Here is a 20,265-nt window from a genome sequence, read left to right on the forward strand (position 1 = left end):
AACACCACAGTCACAAACATCAATTGACTGTATATGTACTAATCAAAAAGGGGATGACGTGTCAATTGAGATCTTAAATTCAGGGATTTCTGACCACACAGCCCAAATTTGTACGCTCAATGTTTTTACAGAAGATACTGGTAATGTTAAAGGACAAAAGAGAAATTTTAATGATGACAATATCCACAATTTAAAACTGGCATTGTCTAATGAAACCTGGGAAAGAGTCATCAACTGTAATGACACTGAAATCGCTTATAAAAATTTCTCTAACATCATTACATCAGCACTGAACCAAACATGTCCTTATAAAAAATATAAGCAATGCAAAGGCAAAGAAAAACTATGGGACCCTGAACTGCACACTTTGAGGCAAGAATTCTTAGGCGCCAATGAGCGTTATCTTCTTATGGGCTCATTAGAACACAAGCAGGAAGTTGCTACTAAGAAAAAGAATTATGACTTGAAGATAAAAGAACTCAGACGTCAGTCAACGGTCGACCGAATAGCACGTTCAGAAAATAAAACTAAAGCCCTTTGGAATATTATAAATAATGAAAGAAGAACCAAGAAATCGTCTGTAGGACTGAAAGAACTTAAAATTGACAATAAAACTATCAACGATCCTCAGCAAATTGTGGAACATTTCAACACTGTTTTTACGACCATGGCTGACTCTGCTATTTTAAACAACAACCCTCTAAAGAACTCCAAGTCCTATTCAGCAGCTTGACACTCGCTCTTTTTATCTCTATGACACAACAATTGAAGAAGTCATCAAAACGATCAACTCACTGCCAGCTAAAGTCTCTGCAGGAATTGACGAAATCTCAAGAAAGTTGTTGAAGGCTTGTAAACATGAAATAGCCTACCCTTTAACCACTCTAATAAACATGTCCTTCCAATCTGGTAGATTTCCACATCAACTAAAACTATCTAAAGTAATCCCCATTTTTAAACAAGGTGATCAGTCTGAAGCATTATACTAACGCCAACATTCTCTAAAGTTATTGAAAAGATTGTGCTTAATCATCTCCTAAACTACATGACATACAATAATCTGCTTACTGATCAACAGCACGGTTTCACCAAAAATAAATCTACATCGACAGCTTTAATTAGTTTTATTGAATACGTAATAGATCAAATAGAAGCTAAAAATACAACAACAGCAATATTCTTAGATTTAAGCAAAGCCTTTGACACCCTTGACCATGAACAACTGCTGACCAAACTAAATACTATGGGAATACGGGGCACTGAAGCTGAGTGGTTCAGGAGTTACCTAACCAATAGAGAACAGGTAGTTGAAATCCGGCATACTCAAAACAATAAAATTGCACACATCAGATCCAGTTCACTTCCAGTTCTAAGGGGCGTCCCCCAAGGACCAGTCCTGGGTCCTGTACTCTTTACTCTATTTACGAACGATTTACCTAAGTACTTAGATGAATTTGCTACAACTCTGATGTATGCAGATGATACCGTTCTACTTTTAGCCGATAGAACCCCAGAAAACCTGGAGATAGAGTCATTCACTGCAATGAACATGGCGGTACAGTACTGCCATATTAATAACCTGGTAGTTAATGAAGCTAAAACCCAGCAACTCATATTGGGCCCAAAAAAGGAACAAACTGTGCACCTGCCTAACGTCCAAGCAGCATCAGAGGCAAAGTACTTGGGAGTGACAATAGATGAAGATCTCAAATGGACAACGCACATTGACAACCTGTGCAGGAAATTAGGTACTGGACTGTATGTTGTTAAAAGAATAAAATCAATAAGTGATGTACCCTCTGCAAAAACAGCCTACTTTGCTTTATTTGAATCGAACCTTCGCTATGGTCTCCTGGTCTGGGGTAATTTATCTGCAGGAAATCTCCAACGTGTGCTGGTAACACAGAAAAAAGCAGTGAGAACACTTGCTGACTTACAGCCAAGAGAGAGTTGTCGACCAGCTTTTATCAACCTCTCAATTCTGACGGTTGTATCCTTGTACGTGCTGGAGGCAGTAACCTGTGTGCACGAGAGAGGTTTTCCCAGAGGATGTAACACACATCATTACAACACAAGACAAGCGACAGATTTTCATCTTCCTGGGCATCGACTTTTTCTATTTGAGGAGAAGCCCTCTTACATGGGTTTAAAACTGTGGAACCACCTGCCAGAAGACCTGAAGGGACATGGTGCGGCAAAATTCAAGAAGAAGGTGAAGCTGTGGCTGCTGCAAAATCCATTCTACTCGTTAGAAGAATACCTGAACAGAGAGCAAAACTAACAACCAAACTGGACATTTACCTGTAAATAAACTACGCAATTGTATTTATATGATCTGTAACAAATTTTGACGAGTTACAATTCTCAAAGAATTTGTAAATAAAGAATTTGTCTATTGTCTATTGTCTATAGCAGCTACAGTAATGTTGAGACTCATATAATAAAGCAATGTTTACTAAGATATATGTGCTGCAAACAGTTAAAAATAAATATAATGACTTCTTTGGTCAAGAAATTACAGCATTTTCCACACAAGCCTGGATAAGGATTATAAATAGAAGAATTACAAAACTGTGCAATGCATTGTGTTACACGCAGTAGCCAGCTGATCTCAACTGGAAAATAGCAGAGACCACTCGGTTGCCTGCTGAACTGATATATCAGAAATGATGATAGCAGAGACCACTCGATAGCCCACTGAGCTTATATATCAGAAATGATGGTAGCAGAGACCACTCGGTTGCCCGCTGAGCTGATATATAAGAAATGATGATAGCAGAGACCACTCGGTTGCCCACTGAGCTGATATATCAGAAATGATGATAGCAGAGACTACTCGGTTGCCCACTGAGCTGATATATCAGACATGATGATAATCTTCCAATCTGAGAGAGAACCTCTATGGCCACTCTTAGACGCCCTCCGAGTTTAGAATAAAACAGATAAGCAAACAATAGTGACATTTGAACCCCTATATGAAAAATGCCTCACTTGACACCTTGCACTATGGAACTACCAGCAGAATATTTTACATACCCCTTACTGGTGAGCATACAGCATTTTAAACAACACTAACAGCATACCTCCCCTCACATTCCCTTCATCAACACTTGTATGGTTGCCTCTATATCATAGTTAAGAAAGTGAAAGTATGGTTTATATTTGACAAATACTCACATTCATAAAGTATTAATCAGAATTTTGCAAGCAAGTTGGTGAGATGTTTACAGTCAGTTCTGTTAAATAAACAACACTATATAAGAATTTCAAAGCTTGTACAAAATGAAAACCCATTATTTTAAACTCAATTCCACTGTCTAAAGAAAAATCTGACAAAAAACTGTTCAACCTAATCACTAGATCTTACCTAAAATATTATTTCTCAGCTTCATTATTACATGATATGTCAAGAGCTGGTAAAATTGTATCCATGTACAAGAGGCAGAGTGCCAAAATGTGTGACTTTCTCATGTACAATAAAAAAGGTGAACCAAAAAAAAAAACTTCACTTAACCCAAACACATCTTTAACTATGGTTATGTGTTTTAGAAATAGTCCTCACTATACCACGTGATAATAGCTTATTTTAAACTTTTAAAAATTGTTTACATGAAATTATATCTAAAGAGTTGGCTAAAATTATTTCTAATTTTTAATACATTTAAAAATAAGAGCATTATAGTGTTTTTAAGATTAAAATATCAGCCTGGCACTCAAGGAGTTGCCATTTTAAATATCAGGCACAGAAACAAGAAGGTAGTTATATTACCTCTAAATTCAGCCTGACAGTGTGTTCACATTCCTCAAGGACGTGGACCAGAGAAACTTCACCCTCTAGTTTTCTGACAACCTCTCGCAACTTATCTCTACGTTTGATGTTCACCTTGTCCCATCCTCTCCACTTGCCACTCCAGTAGTCCAAGTCAAACCCCAGAAACCCTTCCTGCAAAAGTCAATGGTAAATATGAGAAGTATACTTGTTGGCAACACAAATGGATTTATTGGCAAGAAATGCTAAGGAAGAAGCATATTAGTATCAGAAATACTCAGGGTGAGAAATATTTATGATCTAGATTCCATTAAATTTGTTTGATATATTAATTTAAATATACAACCTTTATATACTTAAATAGCTGTTTTAAGAATGATAAGAACATAACTGATAATCAGTCGACAGTGTAATAAATCAATGAGGCTGACAATGTCTGATTGCTACAGCTTGTTCAGATCACAGATCAAAGCTTTAGACAAGAGTAGTTTTTTACCATAAAAATATTCTTTTATATTTTCTTTAATAACTAAATAGAAGCATATTTTCTACATTGCTGGCAACAAGCAAAGAGAAGGGGCATTTTTGTAAGTATTTTCAAGAATAAATTGTTAATTTTATAACATATTTGAATAACTTCTTTGCATATGTAGATGTTCATAGACAAGTTTCAACTAGTACTTACATTATACAAATCATCACAGGCAGTATATTCTTGTTTAACCCTTGTACTGTTAACCAATAATTTCTTATAGACCAATGCTATTTCTATAGTTAGTCAATATTATTTGCTACTGCATAACTTCTTATGTGCCCTTGGATCTGGGAAGAAGTGAGTTAACCAAAGCTATAGGCTTTTTCTCTTTATAAATAGGAGTGTAATGTATGAAATCATATACAGTGCAAAAACATAAGAGGCACATTCAGTTTTTCATGTTCACCATCTTGATGTCTGCTAACTGATTCTTGTATAAACACTTGGTAAATTGTTTTTTACTAAATAAAATCTCCTATCCTTCCTCCTAAAATTTTGTGAAAAATAATGTTATATAATTTTTCTATATATGCATTACGAAGTATATTTAACTGTTACTGTATTATGTACCACATTCTGAGTAAAAGCACTACAGGGAATACATATTCATGTACAATTATATTATTAACCCTTTGCGGTCGGTCGTCGACTATAAGTCGACCGCGGCAGTTTCGCTGAACGCTCGCATGTCGACAATAGGTCGACCGGATAATGTCACTGCTTGTTTGTCCATTTCTAACCTATTGCTGTTTGGTATTTGAGTTATTCGGTACTTTGGACTTCTATTTTGGTTACGTGAATGCTACGACGATCTTTATTCACGATATAGGAGGCATTGGAAGTGAAAATAGAAGACAACTGACGTTTGCACTTGCGCCGTGTTTACAAATATGGCTGGTCCAAGTACAAGTTTTACTGACGATGACGAAATATTAGATGAATTAGATGATTGTGATAGTATTTTCAGTGAAATTAGTATCCAAAATGAAAAACAGATTATTGAAGAAGACCGTGATAGTGATTGTTAGTTGAATCATAGTGAAAATTCTTCTGAAAACATTGTGGTAAATGACGGTAACCTAGTCGCCGGTAACCTAGACGACGAAAGTGATGTGTTTAGATTGGAAACTAGGTAATGATGGGGAAGAATTTGATCAATTCGTGGATAATGTGATAGAAGTAGGACAAGGAGATGCAAATAATAGAGTTAGGCCTAGGCTACAAACTAGTAGACTAAGAGGAAGAGCTAGACATGTTGCCCAAAGTAGGCCTAGGGCTGGACTAAGGCAAAATTATAATATATATATAATGTATTTTATATAATATTATATAATGAATAACATGTATCTGATGAGATCCTAGTGCCTTTTCACCTGTATTCATGTAATTTTGGTTTATTACATATGTATAAAAAAATAAAAATTATGTTTTTATATTTTTAGACTTCTTTTTTATATTTTTTAAATGTTACTTAAAGTTATAAAAAAATACTATAAAATAATGTAAACATTCTTTTTAGGTTATTTACATTGATATATAAAAAGAAAAAAATACAAAAGTTGCAGAAAAAGGGATTTAAAACTTGCATTTGTGTATTGTCAAAGAACTGTAAACTAACAGAAATTAAATACGACCTGAGGACAGTCGAAGCAATTTTTATTGAGACCTCAAAGGGTTAAAACCATTATAACTAAACTCTTAAATACAGGGCCGGATCCAGGGAGGGGCAGGGGGGGCATGTGACCCGGGCGCCAAGTTAGGGGGGGCGCCGCGCCGGGCGCCAAATGATGGGATGAGACCACCATAAAAAAAACATTTACCATTTCTACTGTCAAGTGTCAATAGCACAATATAGTCTACGTACATACAATTTCTTACTTCAGTAAACTATATTTGCGCAAACCAAAAGAACATAGGCCTAGTAAGAAATATCTTTAAAGCGGCAGGGTATTTTCATAACTAAGGCTGTGGGTTGGCAACATTGTCTACGGCTTGACTAGGACTAGAAAGCGCAAGCGCAAGTCTCCCGCTCCCGCCCCTGACTAGTGACTCGTGAGTGTTCCCGCTTGACGTGAGCGTGAACTTTTGATGAGTTTTAGGTTAGATTTCATGTTGCAGTTGTATGAATATTCTACCTGTGACTAACATAGATCAACATGTCGAAAAAACCATCAGGGTGTTTCCACAGAAAGAAAGCTAAAGCAAGACAACAAGAGGCCGCGAAATCGTCAACTTTAATGTCATCATGGTTGCAAAATATCAAGGACCAAGGTAACTAATTTTTGTTGTATTTTAATTTGTTAAGATTCATTTTGAGTACAAAACAGTTATAGGCTATAGCGGCATAATAACAACAAACTTCAGTTTTAATGTTAAAAATAGTGGTTATAGATCATTAATTGTAAATATAGTTTTAGTTTATAAATATTTTATAGATTCGTTGCCTGAATGAAAATCCTCTCCCGTTCACATTCGTCGGCCGACGCCCACCACACCTTGCGTAGCATAAACACATTTAAATATTCAGAACTAAATACATTAAAAAACATATAGATAAAATGCTTCTTTCACTTACTTTCTATGCTATTATTAACGATAGTTTTAATACGGTAACATACGTACTAAAATGTTAACAATACATTGATTGTAATAATATCCCCTTGGCCCTTACTACTAAAACAATTAATATATCGAATAGGCTGTAGGCTAGTACTGTAATAGTATCCCAATTAAGATAGCATGTTTTTTAGCATTATTGGCACTATTTAACAACATTATATTTTTGTAACGTTTTTAGTTAGGCCTACATGATTTATAAAACGTTACACAATGTAATAATTTGTTTATGTTGTACATGTAACCTACTTAAAAAATTAAAATGTTTGGTCATGTGTGCATTTATGTCTGTTGCTTACAGACGAAGCCGAACCTGAAGCAACGAGAAATAAACCGTCTGTTCAAGAGGATGCAGTGGGAGAAGAAAACGCTGGAGGAGAAGATCTCATGGACGTTTGTGCAGAGGAAGAAGACAACAATGACTTTATTTGTGAAAAACCACATACTTCGCACTGATTTTTGGGCCTCTTCTACGTCATTTCAAGAAGCAGTTTCAGTTTCAGACTCAAAAGGGCCTAACCATGAAGAACAGGAGAGTGAATGTGAGTACAATTTTAATTTTAATGACCCTGGAACTTGGCCAACTCAGCTTAGTGACAAACAAAGATGTTACATCATACAAAGGAGATGTGAAAACGATGATCATAATCCTGATTTGAGTAAAAGCGGTAGGGAGGGCCGAAACCTTACAAAAGATTGGTTTTACAAAATTTTGAAAAATGGTTCAAAGGTCAAAAGATCTTATTTGGCTTACAGCGAGACAATGAATGCTTTGTACTGTGTTCCATGCAGGCTTTTTCGTCATTTGAACACAGAACATGAATCAACAATTTCGTTTTTAGCAAGAAAGGAGGGATTCACAAATTGGAAAAAACTCAGTGACAAATTGCCAGAACATGAAAACTCCCAGTACCATAAGAAAACCTTTGTTTCATGGAAAGCATTAGAAACGTCACTTGGTAAAGGAGGGATCGACAAGGAGTTGCAGGATCAGATAAAAAAGGAGGAATCCCACTGGAGAGAAGTACTACGCTGTATACTAGATGCTGTCTTATTTTTGGCAAAACAGGGTAGTGCATTCAGAGGGACAAACGAAACTTGTAACTTTGCAGATCCAAATAGTGGAAAATTTCTCAACACTATAGATTTAATTTCCCACTATAATGAGACCTTGCGTGAGCATATTGGTCGCCATAAGAAAGGGCAGCTAAGCTATTTTTCTCACACAGTACAAGATGAGTTTCTTGATCTCATTGCAAATGCAGTTAGAGAAGACATAATTCAGGACATAAAAAAAGCTAAATATTTTTCATTGATTTTCGACTGTACCCCTGATGTAAGTAAAAATGAACAAATGACTGAAGTCATTCGTTACATTAAATATACTGACGAAGGGCCAGAGGTATGTGAAAGCTTTTTAGATTTTTTTACTGTGAGTGAAAAAACAGGCGAGGGGCTTTTTGAAAGCATTGCTAAAAAGCTCAAAGAAGATGGTCAAGACTTGATGTTTTGCAGGGGCCAGTCGTATGACAACGGAGCAAACATGGCTGGGAAATACAAGGGTGTCCAGTCAAGGATTGTGCAAGAGAACAAACTGGCCTACTTTGTCCCATGCTCAGCCCATTCCTTAAATTTAGTTGGGGTTCATTCAGCAGAGGCCTGTGTTGAAGCACAATCGTATTTTGGTATTATAAACAGCCTCTACAACTTCTTTCATGGCTCTACATCAAGGTGGGAAGTTTTAAAACAACATGTTCCCCTTTCGTTAAAATCAGAAAGTAAAACAAAATGGTCAGCAAGGATTGATTCTGTGGAGGTTATTTATAAACATATGGACAAAGTGCTCTCTTCTCTTGAAGACTTAACTACCCATGAGTTCTCATCTCCTGAAACAAGAGCTGAAGCTAAATCGCTACTTAAAAACATGAAAAGGTTTGAATATGTTATTATGACATGCTTTTGGTATTCAGTCCTCAAGAAAATTGATAGAGTTAGCAAGTTTCTACAAAGAGAGGACACAACAGTAGACAATGCTGCAAGAAACATACAAGGTCTTCTAAATGTATTATCTTCAACTAGGGATTTAACTGTTTCAGAGGCAATTGATGAGGCAACATTTTTAGCTAATAATATGGGCATAACAGCAGAGTACAAGGAAACAAGAAAGAGAAAGAAAAAGAAAATGACAGGAGACACACATGAAGATGATGGGCCAAATTTTACTGAAGAAGAGCTTTTCAAAAGATCACTTTTTCAAATATGTGATAGAATTATTAGTGAGCTAACTAACAGATATGATGCGTTTAAAATCGTTGCTGATAAGTTTAATTTTTTGTGTGGGGATCAAATAAAAAAAATATGTTAAAACTTTGAAAAGTAAAGCAAAAGAATTAGCTACAACATATGCCAGTGACTTAAATGAAGAAGAGCTTGTGAATGAAATAGAGAGTTTAAATTTCATGCTTAAATATGGAAGATGGATTGGAAGACGCAACAGCAGCATCTTGCTCAAAATATTGCATAAAGCAAGTTGAAAGAGGGTTATCCAAACATATATGTAGCTCTTAATCTTTCTAACGTGTGGGGCATCTGGCTTTGAGTAAAGCAAAAGAATTACAACATATGCCAGTGACTTAAATGAAGAAGAGCTTGTGAATGAAATAGAGAGTTTTAAATTTCATGCCTTAAATATGGAAGATGGATTGGAAGACGCAACAGCAGCATCTTTGCTCAAAATATTGCATAAGAGCAAGTTGAAAGAGGGTTATCCAAACATATATGTAGCTCTTAAAATCTTTCTAACGCTTCCAGTCTCTGTAGCATCTGGAGAGAGAAGTTTCAGCAAATTGAAGCTTATAAAAACCTATTTAAGAAATTCTATGAAACAGCAAAGACTAACTAATTTAAGCATTGTATCAATCATGAAAGGGCTTCTTTGATTTATTTTGATCAGATAATTAACACATTTGCAGCAAAGAAGGCTCGGAAGATAAAGATTCTATAATTGTTAGTATTGTTTTTTTTCTAAAACAATTGTATTGTTTTGGATTCATGTAAAATTGTAAAATAGACATTTCTATTTCATTAAAATAACACTTTCTTATTCAACCTAAGTTCTATTTTATTTCAACCCCATATACAAAGCATATAGTAGTAAAACTTATGGTAAATAGTTTGGTATCGGGGGGGGGGTGCCAAAAGTCAAGCTTGCCCCCCCTAGAAGAAATGATAGATCCGGCCCTGCTTAAATATACACCTATTTTTCATCATTCAAGCATATAAGCTGCTTTTTATTTTCTAGCTATCGTACAGTTCCATGTGTGTGTATTTTCTATAACTAAATGATATTTAAAACCAAATGGCTATCTCATAATTCTATTTTTCTCACAATAACTTAATTTTACAAGTTTAGACTAATTGTCACCCTTTCAAATGTTAGAAATGTTTTTCTACAAATTTGTATATCATAACAATAGCAAAATTTCAAATTTATTTATGAACTCACTCAAATGCAAGTAGTATTTATTTATTTCACTTCCAACAGTAAATCCAATGTACAATAAAAAATAGATCTATCAACAGAAACATAATCATATTATAATATATTAAATTAGTTCATAAACAGATGAGTATTAATAGTATTATTCTTTTAGTTGTGAAAACAATATTAACACAACTAAACATTAAATACATTGTATAACAACACATTAAATATATTGTTCCACATCTGGATTTGTTTTGTAAATAAATAAAAATTGGCAAAGCTTTAAAACAGGTACTGCAAAAAAAAGATACCTTTACTCCACTCCTATTAAAGAGTAAGATGGATATCTTCTGACTTGGTGACAATAAACATTGTGAAGAGTTCACAATACTGAATATTAGTGCATTAATATTAGTAATTAGAAATTATACATTCATATTTTTAAGCTATCTGGAGTTACAAGTGACTATTAAGTGTCTTTTGGCTTGAGAAGAGAGATAATGCATATATTGGACCACTGCAGAAAGCAGCACTCTTGATATGTTCAAAGTGACAAAGTCTAAACCAACAAACATCTGGAAATGCAGTATATTAATCACTTTCGGGAGGAGCAGATGATGTCACGGAGCGGTGCTCGAGGCTTTGAGAATACTTCACTTCTGTGTATAAATTTTATATAAGGAGAGCAGTTCGAAGAGGAATCTGAGATGTTAAACATATTTGAATCAATTGTTGATATTTCAGTTGGTTGTTCTGTCTGCCATAAAGAACTAAAATCCTCACCCAGATTGACAGTATTCTTGTACAGACAACTGTCTATTATCCGTGGTAATCAATGGCAAGTCTCCCACGGTTAACCCAAAAACACAGTTACAAAAATGGAGCCATTAACGATGTTAACCCTTTTAGTGCTACAGCGTCTACATCATAGACGCTGCGTTTATGTCTAAAAGTGCTAGCGTCTACGTCGTAGACGCAGCATATTTTTATATATATTGGTTCAGTTTATGCAATTTACTGGCTGAAAACGATGACAGTTCATCCAAAAGCCATAGAATAACGATATTTGTATATTTTATTGCCGACGACCAGCTGTTTATACGTCTTTGACGTGAAATAAAAAGGAGGTTAGTTCGGATGTTTACGTTGCAAGCGAACTGACGCTGTGTTTTGTTTACTCTGTTTTCTCTTATTTTATCCAATTAATTGTGTTATAATTGTGAAATACTACTTCATTAATATTACAAATCATTCCATTACTTCATTTTTCATTTGTGTTTTCCGTGTGTATTGTATTTTACTAAGTTATAAACTATGTCTAATAAGAACATTGCAGGTGATGATGAGTTATTACGGAATGTTGTTGAAGATGTTCTGGACAATGAAAGCAGCAGAATTATCAGTGATTCTTCATTTATAAGTGAACCATTTAGTTTTTATGAGCGGAATGTGGAAAGTGACGAAATCCCAACATCTGATGAAGATATTCACAAATCCTCTTCAAGTGAAATTGACGATTCTGACGAAGACAAAGACTATGAACCATCCCAATCATCGGATTCAGAATTTTTAAGTGATCGTATTGTATCATCAACCTCCCAAAAACGTAAAATACGGAAATCTGGTAAGTCCTTGCCTTTAAAAAAAAGAAATGTGACCCCATCAGATAAAATAGGCTTAGGCCTAACTGATCAAGGTTCAAGTAGTAGCCTATTTGAAACAAATGATAGTTATACACTTGATAATAATGTAAATAATGTTCCTTCTGAAGATAATAGACCTCCTGTGTTTATAAATAATCCACCTAATGTAGGCCTAAACAATTATTCTGACCAAGGAAGTGACACTGAAGATGTTTGGGTAGAAGTTGGACCTGATGATGATTTCCCCCTTTTACACAGATACTCTTGCTCAGTTTTGTAAGGGAAACCAACAGGTATGCTACTCAACTTTTACACAGCACTGAATATAAAGACAATTCAGAGTGAAAAAATGGCTCCCTGTGACACTTCAAGAAATGAAAGCTTTTATTGCATGCATTATCAATATGGGCATTGTAAGGAAGCCGACAATATTTTCTTACTGGTCCACTTTGCCATCTACATCAACACCTTGGTTCAGACAGATGTTTCCACGTGACAGATTTCAATTGATTTTACGGTTTTTTCCACATTATCAATAATGATGTATTGGCCCAAAACCCAAACGATCCATGTGGAAAATTTCAGCCCCTTGTTGATCACGCAAACATTCTCTTTAGGCATTACTATACTCCTCATGAGCAGCTATCTATTGATGAGTCTCTCATTGGGACAAAATCCCATACTGTATTACAGCAGTATATGCCAAAAAAGCAACACCACCACTGGGGTGTAAAAGTTTGGATGTTGTGCGACTCTGTTGTCAATTATGTTCTTGCATTTTATGTATACAAAGGAGCTCGTGTCAGTAATGAAGAGAAACAAGAGCAACGGGAGTTTGGCCTTGGATATGTCGTTGTAAAAAAACTCATGACAATAGGTAATTATTTGAATAAAGGGTTTCATATCTTTACAGACAACTTTTTCGCATCCATATAATTGGCAGAGAAACTGTATAATCTTGGAATTTATTACAACTCAACCATTAGAATGAATAGGAAAGGGATCCCTGATGGTCTCAAATCAAAATTTGCTGTTGGTGTCACAAAATTTTTCAAAAACGGTTACATGCTTTTATGTGGACACCGAGATAAAAAGAGTCAAAAGAAGCAGGTATTATTGCTTTCAACGTCATCAAAAGCAACCACGACTGAAGTGAGGCGGAAAGTGAGACACCAGAGAGAGGAGGAAATCATTCAAAAGCCAGATGTAATACTTGAGTACAACAAATACATGGGAGGAATTGATGTTTCTGATATGATGGTTTATGCCTATTTAGATGAACGTCGAACAGTCAAGCTATGGAAGAAAGTGGTTTTTAGTATAATGGGAAGAATGATTCTCAACTCTTGTCCATGAGCTTGGAAATGAGTGGCATAAAAGTGCGATGAATCCTGGTCCTATCAATCAGCCAACAAGACCATTATTTGGAATAAAAAAATTACCAGGAAGGATGCAAAGACTATGTAAGGCATGCAGTACAGAAAGGATCAAACGGCGATCAGTGTTTGTTTGCGTGAAGTGTGAAAAAGGACTGCACCCTGAATGTATCCAGCGTCACACTTGTGAACAATGAACCTGAGTCACATTATGTGCAGTGTAAATTATGTAAATATCTGTATTATACTTTTTATTTGAGTAATTTAATGTTTATGAACAGTAACTTCACAGTGTAATCCAACAGTATGCATCCAGTGGTCATTCAATAAGAAAGGGTAAGCCAAATTACTTCACCTTTTTTATAGTTTTATTACTGAATAAAACAATTATTTAGGTAAAAAAAAGTGTTAACTATGCTAGAATTTCTTTTTTTATAAATAATAATAAAGTTAGTAAAGTATTTATGCTAATAATAGTAAGTGTATTAATTTTTCTCTTGAGCATTTCAAACATTACATGTAGGGCAAAATTTGGCGCGGACAACATATTTTATATTTCATCCACACTTCTTATTTGTTTTGTAAAAATAAAATAAAATATATGGAATTTGTTTGGTTTTAGTTGCTCTTTCCGATGGTAGCATCACAAAAATAATATAAAATTGTTTAAATACTAAAATTGTAATCCAAAGTGAAAAAATAAAATACATTTTTATAAAAAAATGTACAAATTTTTTTTATAACAATCAAAATATATAAAAATGTATTTTTTGTATTTATTTCCGTTTATTGGTTATTTATCTTCAATACAAAAAAACAAGTAACAAGATATGACATCAAATAAGGAAATAGTAAGGAATTTACTAAAACTCTGCATTTATGCACTAAAATGCTTAGCACTCTCGGGTATGGCAATGCGCCAGACCCCTTAGCACTAAAAGGGTTAAACTATTAATTGATTGTTACATAAAATTGTTTTCGATTAAACTTACCTAATAAGAGCATTTTTAATCCATTTATATTGTCTATTTAGTTGAGAATAACAACAAGTTACACCCTTATCAATAAAAATTATAAATAATGTACAATATTTACAATGTAACTGATAATTTATGATTACTTATTATTTCATTGGAAAAAATCAATCATTGTTTTGTTTTTGGAGCAGCTTCCTTTCTTATTATTGTCGAGTAACTTCCGCAAAACCAGTTTGTCACATTGCAAATTGTCTTTCTGCAAGCATAATCTTTGGTAATGTTATCTTAGTCGTGAAGGGTCAATAAAATGGTGTTTATTCGTAATTGTGGATGTTATAGTTAAATGAGCACATCTTTTAAATCTGTCAATGTGAAGACACTTAGGAGAGTGGTGGACCATCATGTTCAGAAATGGTGTTCAATAGACGACTCCTGTATCTTCTACCAACTGCAAGTCATCCTGAGTAGGAGCTTTGACGTCCTACTCTTTAAGTTCATCATACTGTCAACTTTATCTTTCTACTTAAATACAAACCACCAGGGAACACATCAAAGAGTTCTGAGTGGAGAACACTCTTTGCATGAGAGCTCCATTCATTGTTTGCTAGTAGTACGTGATCCAGTAATTAGACATAATTGTATAGCAAATATTTTGAATATTTTAGTTTTTCGATTATGGCTTAGGTAAGTTTTTAAAGAGTTAAAAATATTTTGTGACTTTATTCTTAATGACCCAAAATATCTAAAAATATCAAAATATCTCTATGGAATCTATATTACATAAAGTGTAGAACATGACTGAATTAAAATTAATTCGGTTTGTTATCATTCTGGTATAAAGAGAAAAATTTGGTCACGTTTTTTTCATTTTATTATAAATATCTGTATAAGAGAACACTGGGACTTTATGTAGGTATTTTTGACATACATATACATGGTCAATAGAATTGAGAGCATTAATTACCTAAATAATAATCTGCAAACTACGTACTTGACTAATTATTACATTTTGGAATTGATAGACCTTTCTCAGTATACACTAAATACTAACATACTTCAAATTCCAATATACTGTCAAATAACTGTACGCTGTGTAAATAGGATATAGAATTTTTCTAGTATAATTTCAATTACAGTTGTTTGTAAATAGTCGTTTTAATCTTTCATTTATAGTTATTTATATTTTATTCAACTGCCTGAGCATTAGCAAGGCCCATCACTCGAGGGGTTGAAGAACTAAATTTCTGTTTGTCTGTCCACATGATATCTCGAAAATGAACAGACCTGTAGACTTGAAATTTTGCTTCAAGCTTCTTTTCTATGCTAAGAACAACGAATTCGATGATGGTGCATGTTACTTGATGGGATTTGCCTGAGTGTTGGTGAACATTTTTACATTGGTTTATGAGTAACCATGATTGCAATGTAAACCTCACAGAATAAACAAATTTGTAAACAAACTGAGCTCAATCATATGACATTTTAACATGAGATATTTGATGGATTGGTTTATAAGACTTTCATTACATTCTATTTGGTTCATCGACATCAGTTTATTTTTATATAGACAAGATATAGTTTAGTGATGGTGCATGTTCCTGGGATTTGGCTGAGCGTTAGCAAAGCCTGTACTCAGGCTGATATTTCGAGAATGAATTGAGCTATAAACTTGAAATTTTGTATATTTTGCTTAAGGTTCTGGCAAAATTCCTCTTCTTTATCTGCCTGTGTGACCGTTTTCCACTGGATATCTCAAGAACAAATTGAGCTATAAACTTGAAATTTTGCATGTAATATTATTCTGTATATGCACCACATGTTTAATGACAGGCATGTGGCTGAGCCTTTACATACTCTAAATACCCACACCATATCTCAAGAAATATTTCATTTGCAGACTTTACATTTTGCATGAACTTTCATTTCTACACAGGCAAGAACTATTTCAATGAAGGTACATGTCTATCTATGAGATTTTACTGAGCATCATTGAAGTCTATAACCAGCAGGTAAGCAGATTTTGTCTTCTGTCTGCCTGGGGTAAACTGTAAATATTTTTTTCTGTTCTATTGCCTGTAAGTCTGTCTATCCCCAGAGCATCTAAAGAATTACATAAGCTATAGATTTGTTTGTAGCCAGCTATATGCTACACATGGTATGACGTATTCCTACCATATTTAATGAAATAATGAAAAACAGTTCTGAAATTTTTAAAAAATATGTATGTTTCTCTATAACTTTTATTGTATTCTAGTGTGTTTTCCTCTCACAGAGCAATACAAGGCTCTAGAACTTTCCAATTTAATAAATGCCATTTTTAGAAAATTTAAATTAAAAGAAAATTAGTACATTATTTACTAATATTTACTCTATAAACTTTAATCTTCCGAAATGTTATTTATGGTCTACAAACATCTATAATTTGTCCTAATGAGGCAACATCCTGATCTCATTTCATCAATACATTTATACAAATGAATATCAGGCTAAATTTCTAAAATTCCTGTAACTTACCTGTCTACTAGCCATTTCCAAAATTTTTTGACGAGCACTTTTTGGTGAACATTTTCCTTCCATAGAGTCATCCCATTCTGTCACTCCAATAGTTGGTTCTCTATTATTGCTTCCTATCAAAATGTCTGATGAGTCCTCATCTTTAGCAGCAAGTTGTAGCAGCTGCTCCATGTTCTCAATGAAACATTGTAAGTTCTGACGCAATTCTACCAGCTTGGGGCTGGGAGCTGGCCAGCCCTCCCATATGTCCATCGCCCTTCCGACTGCACTGGAGGCACAGTTTTTGGTGAAGCTCACCTACAACATAAACCTAATGGTGAATGGTCATTTGCAAATTGAAAAAAAAATTCAAAGGGATTCCCTAAAATCATCACTGTCCCGTCTGTGACTAAATATGATAAATTTAAGACATTTAATATTATGTTGTGAAGCTTCTACATTTTCAACAAAATTCATTCCCAAGGATTGTTAAAATATTTGTCAAATTACAATTTACAGGATAACCAAAGTTTACAGTAATAAAATGGCTGATGGTCAGTTAAAAATGTCTAAATAAATAAATAAGGTCTTTATCTAAGAAAGGATTTCAGTTTTACAAACACTGTTTTATAAATCTCATAACAAACAATCTTTAACTTGAATTCATCAGTTACAACAGAAAGTAGGTCAAGGTCTTCTGAAGAAATACAGGGTCTGTATAATAAGTAACCGGACTGACTTCAGGAAATTTTTTATTGGCAAAATATGTACAATTTTTCTTTAGAAATCTTCAAAGTAGTCCCCATTGGAGTCGATAACACGCTGATACCGTATTTTCCAATCCCTGAACGCTCCCTGGAAGTCGGCAACCTCGATGTTGTCTAGAGCCCTCGTTGTAGCAAGTTGAACGTTTTCCAGAGTCCCGAACCGCGTCCCCTTAAGGTGTCTCTTGATCTTGGGGAACAGAAAGAAGTCCGGTGGTGCCATATCCGGGCTGTAAGGAGGCTGTGGCAACGTTACCCTCGACTGTTTTGCCAACTGTTCGGTGACGAGCAGGCAGGTGTGCGACGGTGCATTGTCGTGATGGAGAATCCACAATCGGCAATCTCCGGACGGACTCGGTGAACCCGGGCGGTTAGTCGACGGAGCACCTCTCTGTAGTACTCGCCGTTTACAGTTTGACCGGATGGCACAAACTCTTTGTGAACAATGCCTTTCACGTCAAAGAAAGCAATGAGCATCGACTTCACCTTCGATTTGCTCATGCGCGCTTTTTTCGGTCGTGGTGACGCCAGTGTGCCACTCCGAACTCTGCCGCTTCGTCTCAGGATCGTATTCAAAAACCCACGTCTCGTCTGCTGTAATAACGTGGTTGAAAAACTCTGTTTCGGTTTGCAGTTGATCAAGGATTTCCGAAGCGACAGCAACACAACGCTTCTTTTGCTCATCAGTCAGGTGTTTGGGTACCAGCTTCGCGCAGATCTTCCTCATGCCCAGATCATTCTTAATAATGTTTTGAACGGTCATCTTATCAATTCCGACCTCATCTGCGATAGCCCAAATGCTCAGACGACGATCACTGTTCAACATATCACGCACTTTTTGCACATTTGTGTCCGTGTGACTCGTTGATGGAGGACCGACGCGCTGTTTGTCATAGACGCCCTCCCGGAAATTTTTGTGCTACTGAAACACCTGAGTTCTGGACAGAGCATCCTCACCGTAAGCCTCTTGAATCATTTGAAGAGTTTCCGTGGCGGTTTTCTTGAGTTTGACACAAAATTTAATGCTAAAACGTTGCTCGATCGTACTCTCCATTTTCACTCCGACGGGGTAACTGAACATGCACTCTGCTCTCACTCGATACTAACTCTCCAAGCGCTTGGAGGCAACTGCTGCAGCCCTGTTCCCTTTCACTAGACCCCCCACCACCACTACAGCACCAGATACCGGTTAGCAGACGCTTTGACGGAGCGGGGCAGGCTCAGTCCGCTTACTTATTATACAGACCCTGTATATTAGAAAAGATAAGACGAGTTACCAAACTGCTGATATTGTTGATCATAATACTACAGAATTTTGAAAATTGTGCCAAACTGCCACTGGTGTGACCTATCACGTATTAACTATGTTCATAGCATTAAGGTTTTCATTAAATATATATATATATATATATATATATATATATATATATATATATATATATATATATTAGAAACTGATTATTTTAAGATATTGTTGATCATAATACTACAGAATTTTGAAAATTGTGCCAAACTGCCACTGGTGTGACCTATCAAGTATTAACTATGTTCATAGCATTAAGGTTTTCATTAAATATATATATATATATATATATATATATATATATATATATATATATTATATATATTAGAAACTGATTATTTTAAGACCTTTATAAAACATTTGTATAATTTGAAATCATCAACAGTTAGAAATTTTTCAAAGGTCCCTTGAAGTTCGAATTTTCTATGACCCATTAGACTTTACTTCCTTAAATGTTACTTAAAATACAAAAATATTTCAAATATTATTTGTATTATATATCATATTTTTCATTTAAAAAAGTCCTATAACACAGAGAAAAACTAAAATACTTGCTACGTTAAAAACAAGACCTTGTTGACTAGAGATCATAAATTTGTTGGTTATTATTCAAATGCTGCGATATAAATAGGGTGAGACAGACCACCTGTCCCCGATGTATAGCGGTTGAAACAAGAAACCTACCTTCCTTATTTTAGCAAAACTTCCATATTTCGACCCCATAGAATTTGGAAAAATAATATTTAACACCCTAAAATTTCCCTACATGGCACTTTTGTTGGGTGGGTAGGATTCATTTTTGAGATTTTCAAAGGTAAAGGTTGAGTCTTACCTCATTTTAAAAGTCTCTATTTACTGATCATTTTGAACAAACAAATTTGATTTATTTTGCTCCTGTAACAGGGTGGTCCAAAATGTCAAAAGTTGTACAGTTTCAAAGTCTTTCTTTTACTATTACCTCGATAAAGATTTTAGCAAATCCAAATTTTTATTCAAGGTTACTAAATAAGTACTCTTTCCAAAAATATGTTACAGTTTCACTTTCAGTACATTTCCAATTTTCTTTTAATAATTTAAATTTAGAACATTTAAAACTTGTAAAACCTAAAATATTCAAATAGCAAGATATGACTTTCATTACTCCTATCAATAGCTCTCTTAAAAAGTAAAATTGTTTGTATTTGAAGTTTGGCTTAGTGTTAGATGGATGAAAATGGTACCAAAAATACTAATTAACATCCTCAGGTGCTGTCATAAGATATATATATCTTTACTCATCCGACTGTATCACAAGTAAAAACAAAG

The 20,265-nt window shown here is 34.7% G+C and overlaps 1 protein-coding gene across 5 annotated transcripts in view; it reads right to left on the reverse strand.

Annotated features, from left to right (window-relative positions):
• LOC124359366 overlaps window positions 1–20,265 on the reverse strand; it is a 140,758-nt gene that overhangs the window by 29,177 nt on the left and 91,316 nt on the right. For all 5 annotated transcript variants that reach the window (XM_046812055.1, XM_046812054.1, XM_046812052.1 and 2 more), the window contains 2 exons: window positions 16,915–17,211; window positions 3,770–3,943 (listed from right to left, as the gene is read on the reverse strand). In XM_046812055.1, the coding sequence (XP_046668011.1) occupies window positions 3,770–3,943; window positions 16,915–17,211 (471 nt within the window). The remainder of the gene's footprint in view (window positions 1–3,769; window positions 3,944–16,914; window positions 17,212–20,265) is intronic.

Source organism: Homalodisca vitripennis, chromosome 4 (genome assembly GCF_021130785.1).
Source record: "Homalodisca vitripennis isolate AUS2020 chromosome 4, UT_GWSS_2.1, whole genome shotgun sequence".
Lineage (NCBI taxonomy): Eukaryota > Metazoa > Arthropoda > Insecta > Hemiptera > Cicadellidae > Homalodisca > Homalodisca vitripennis.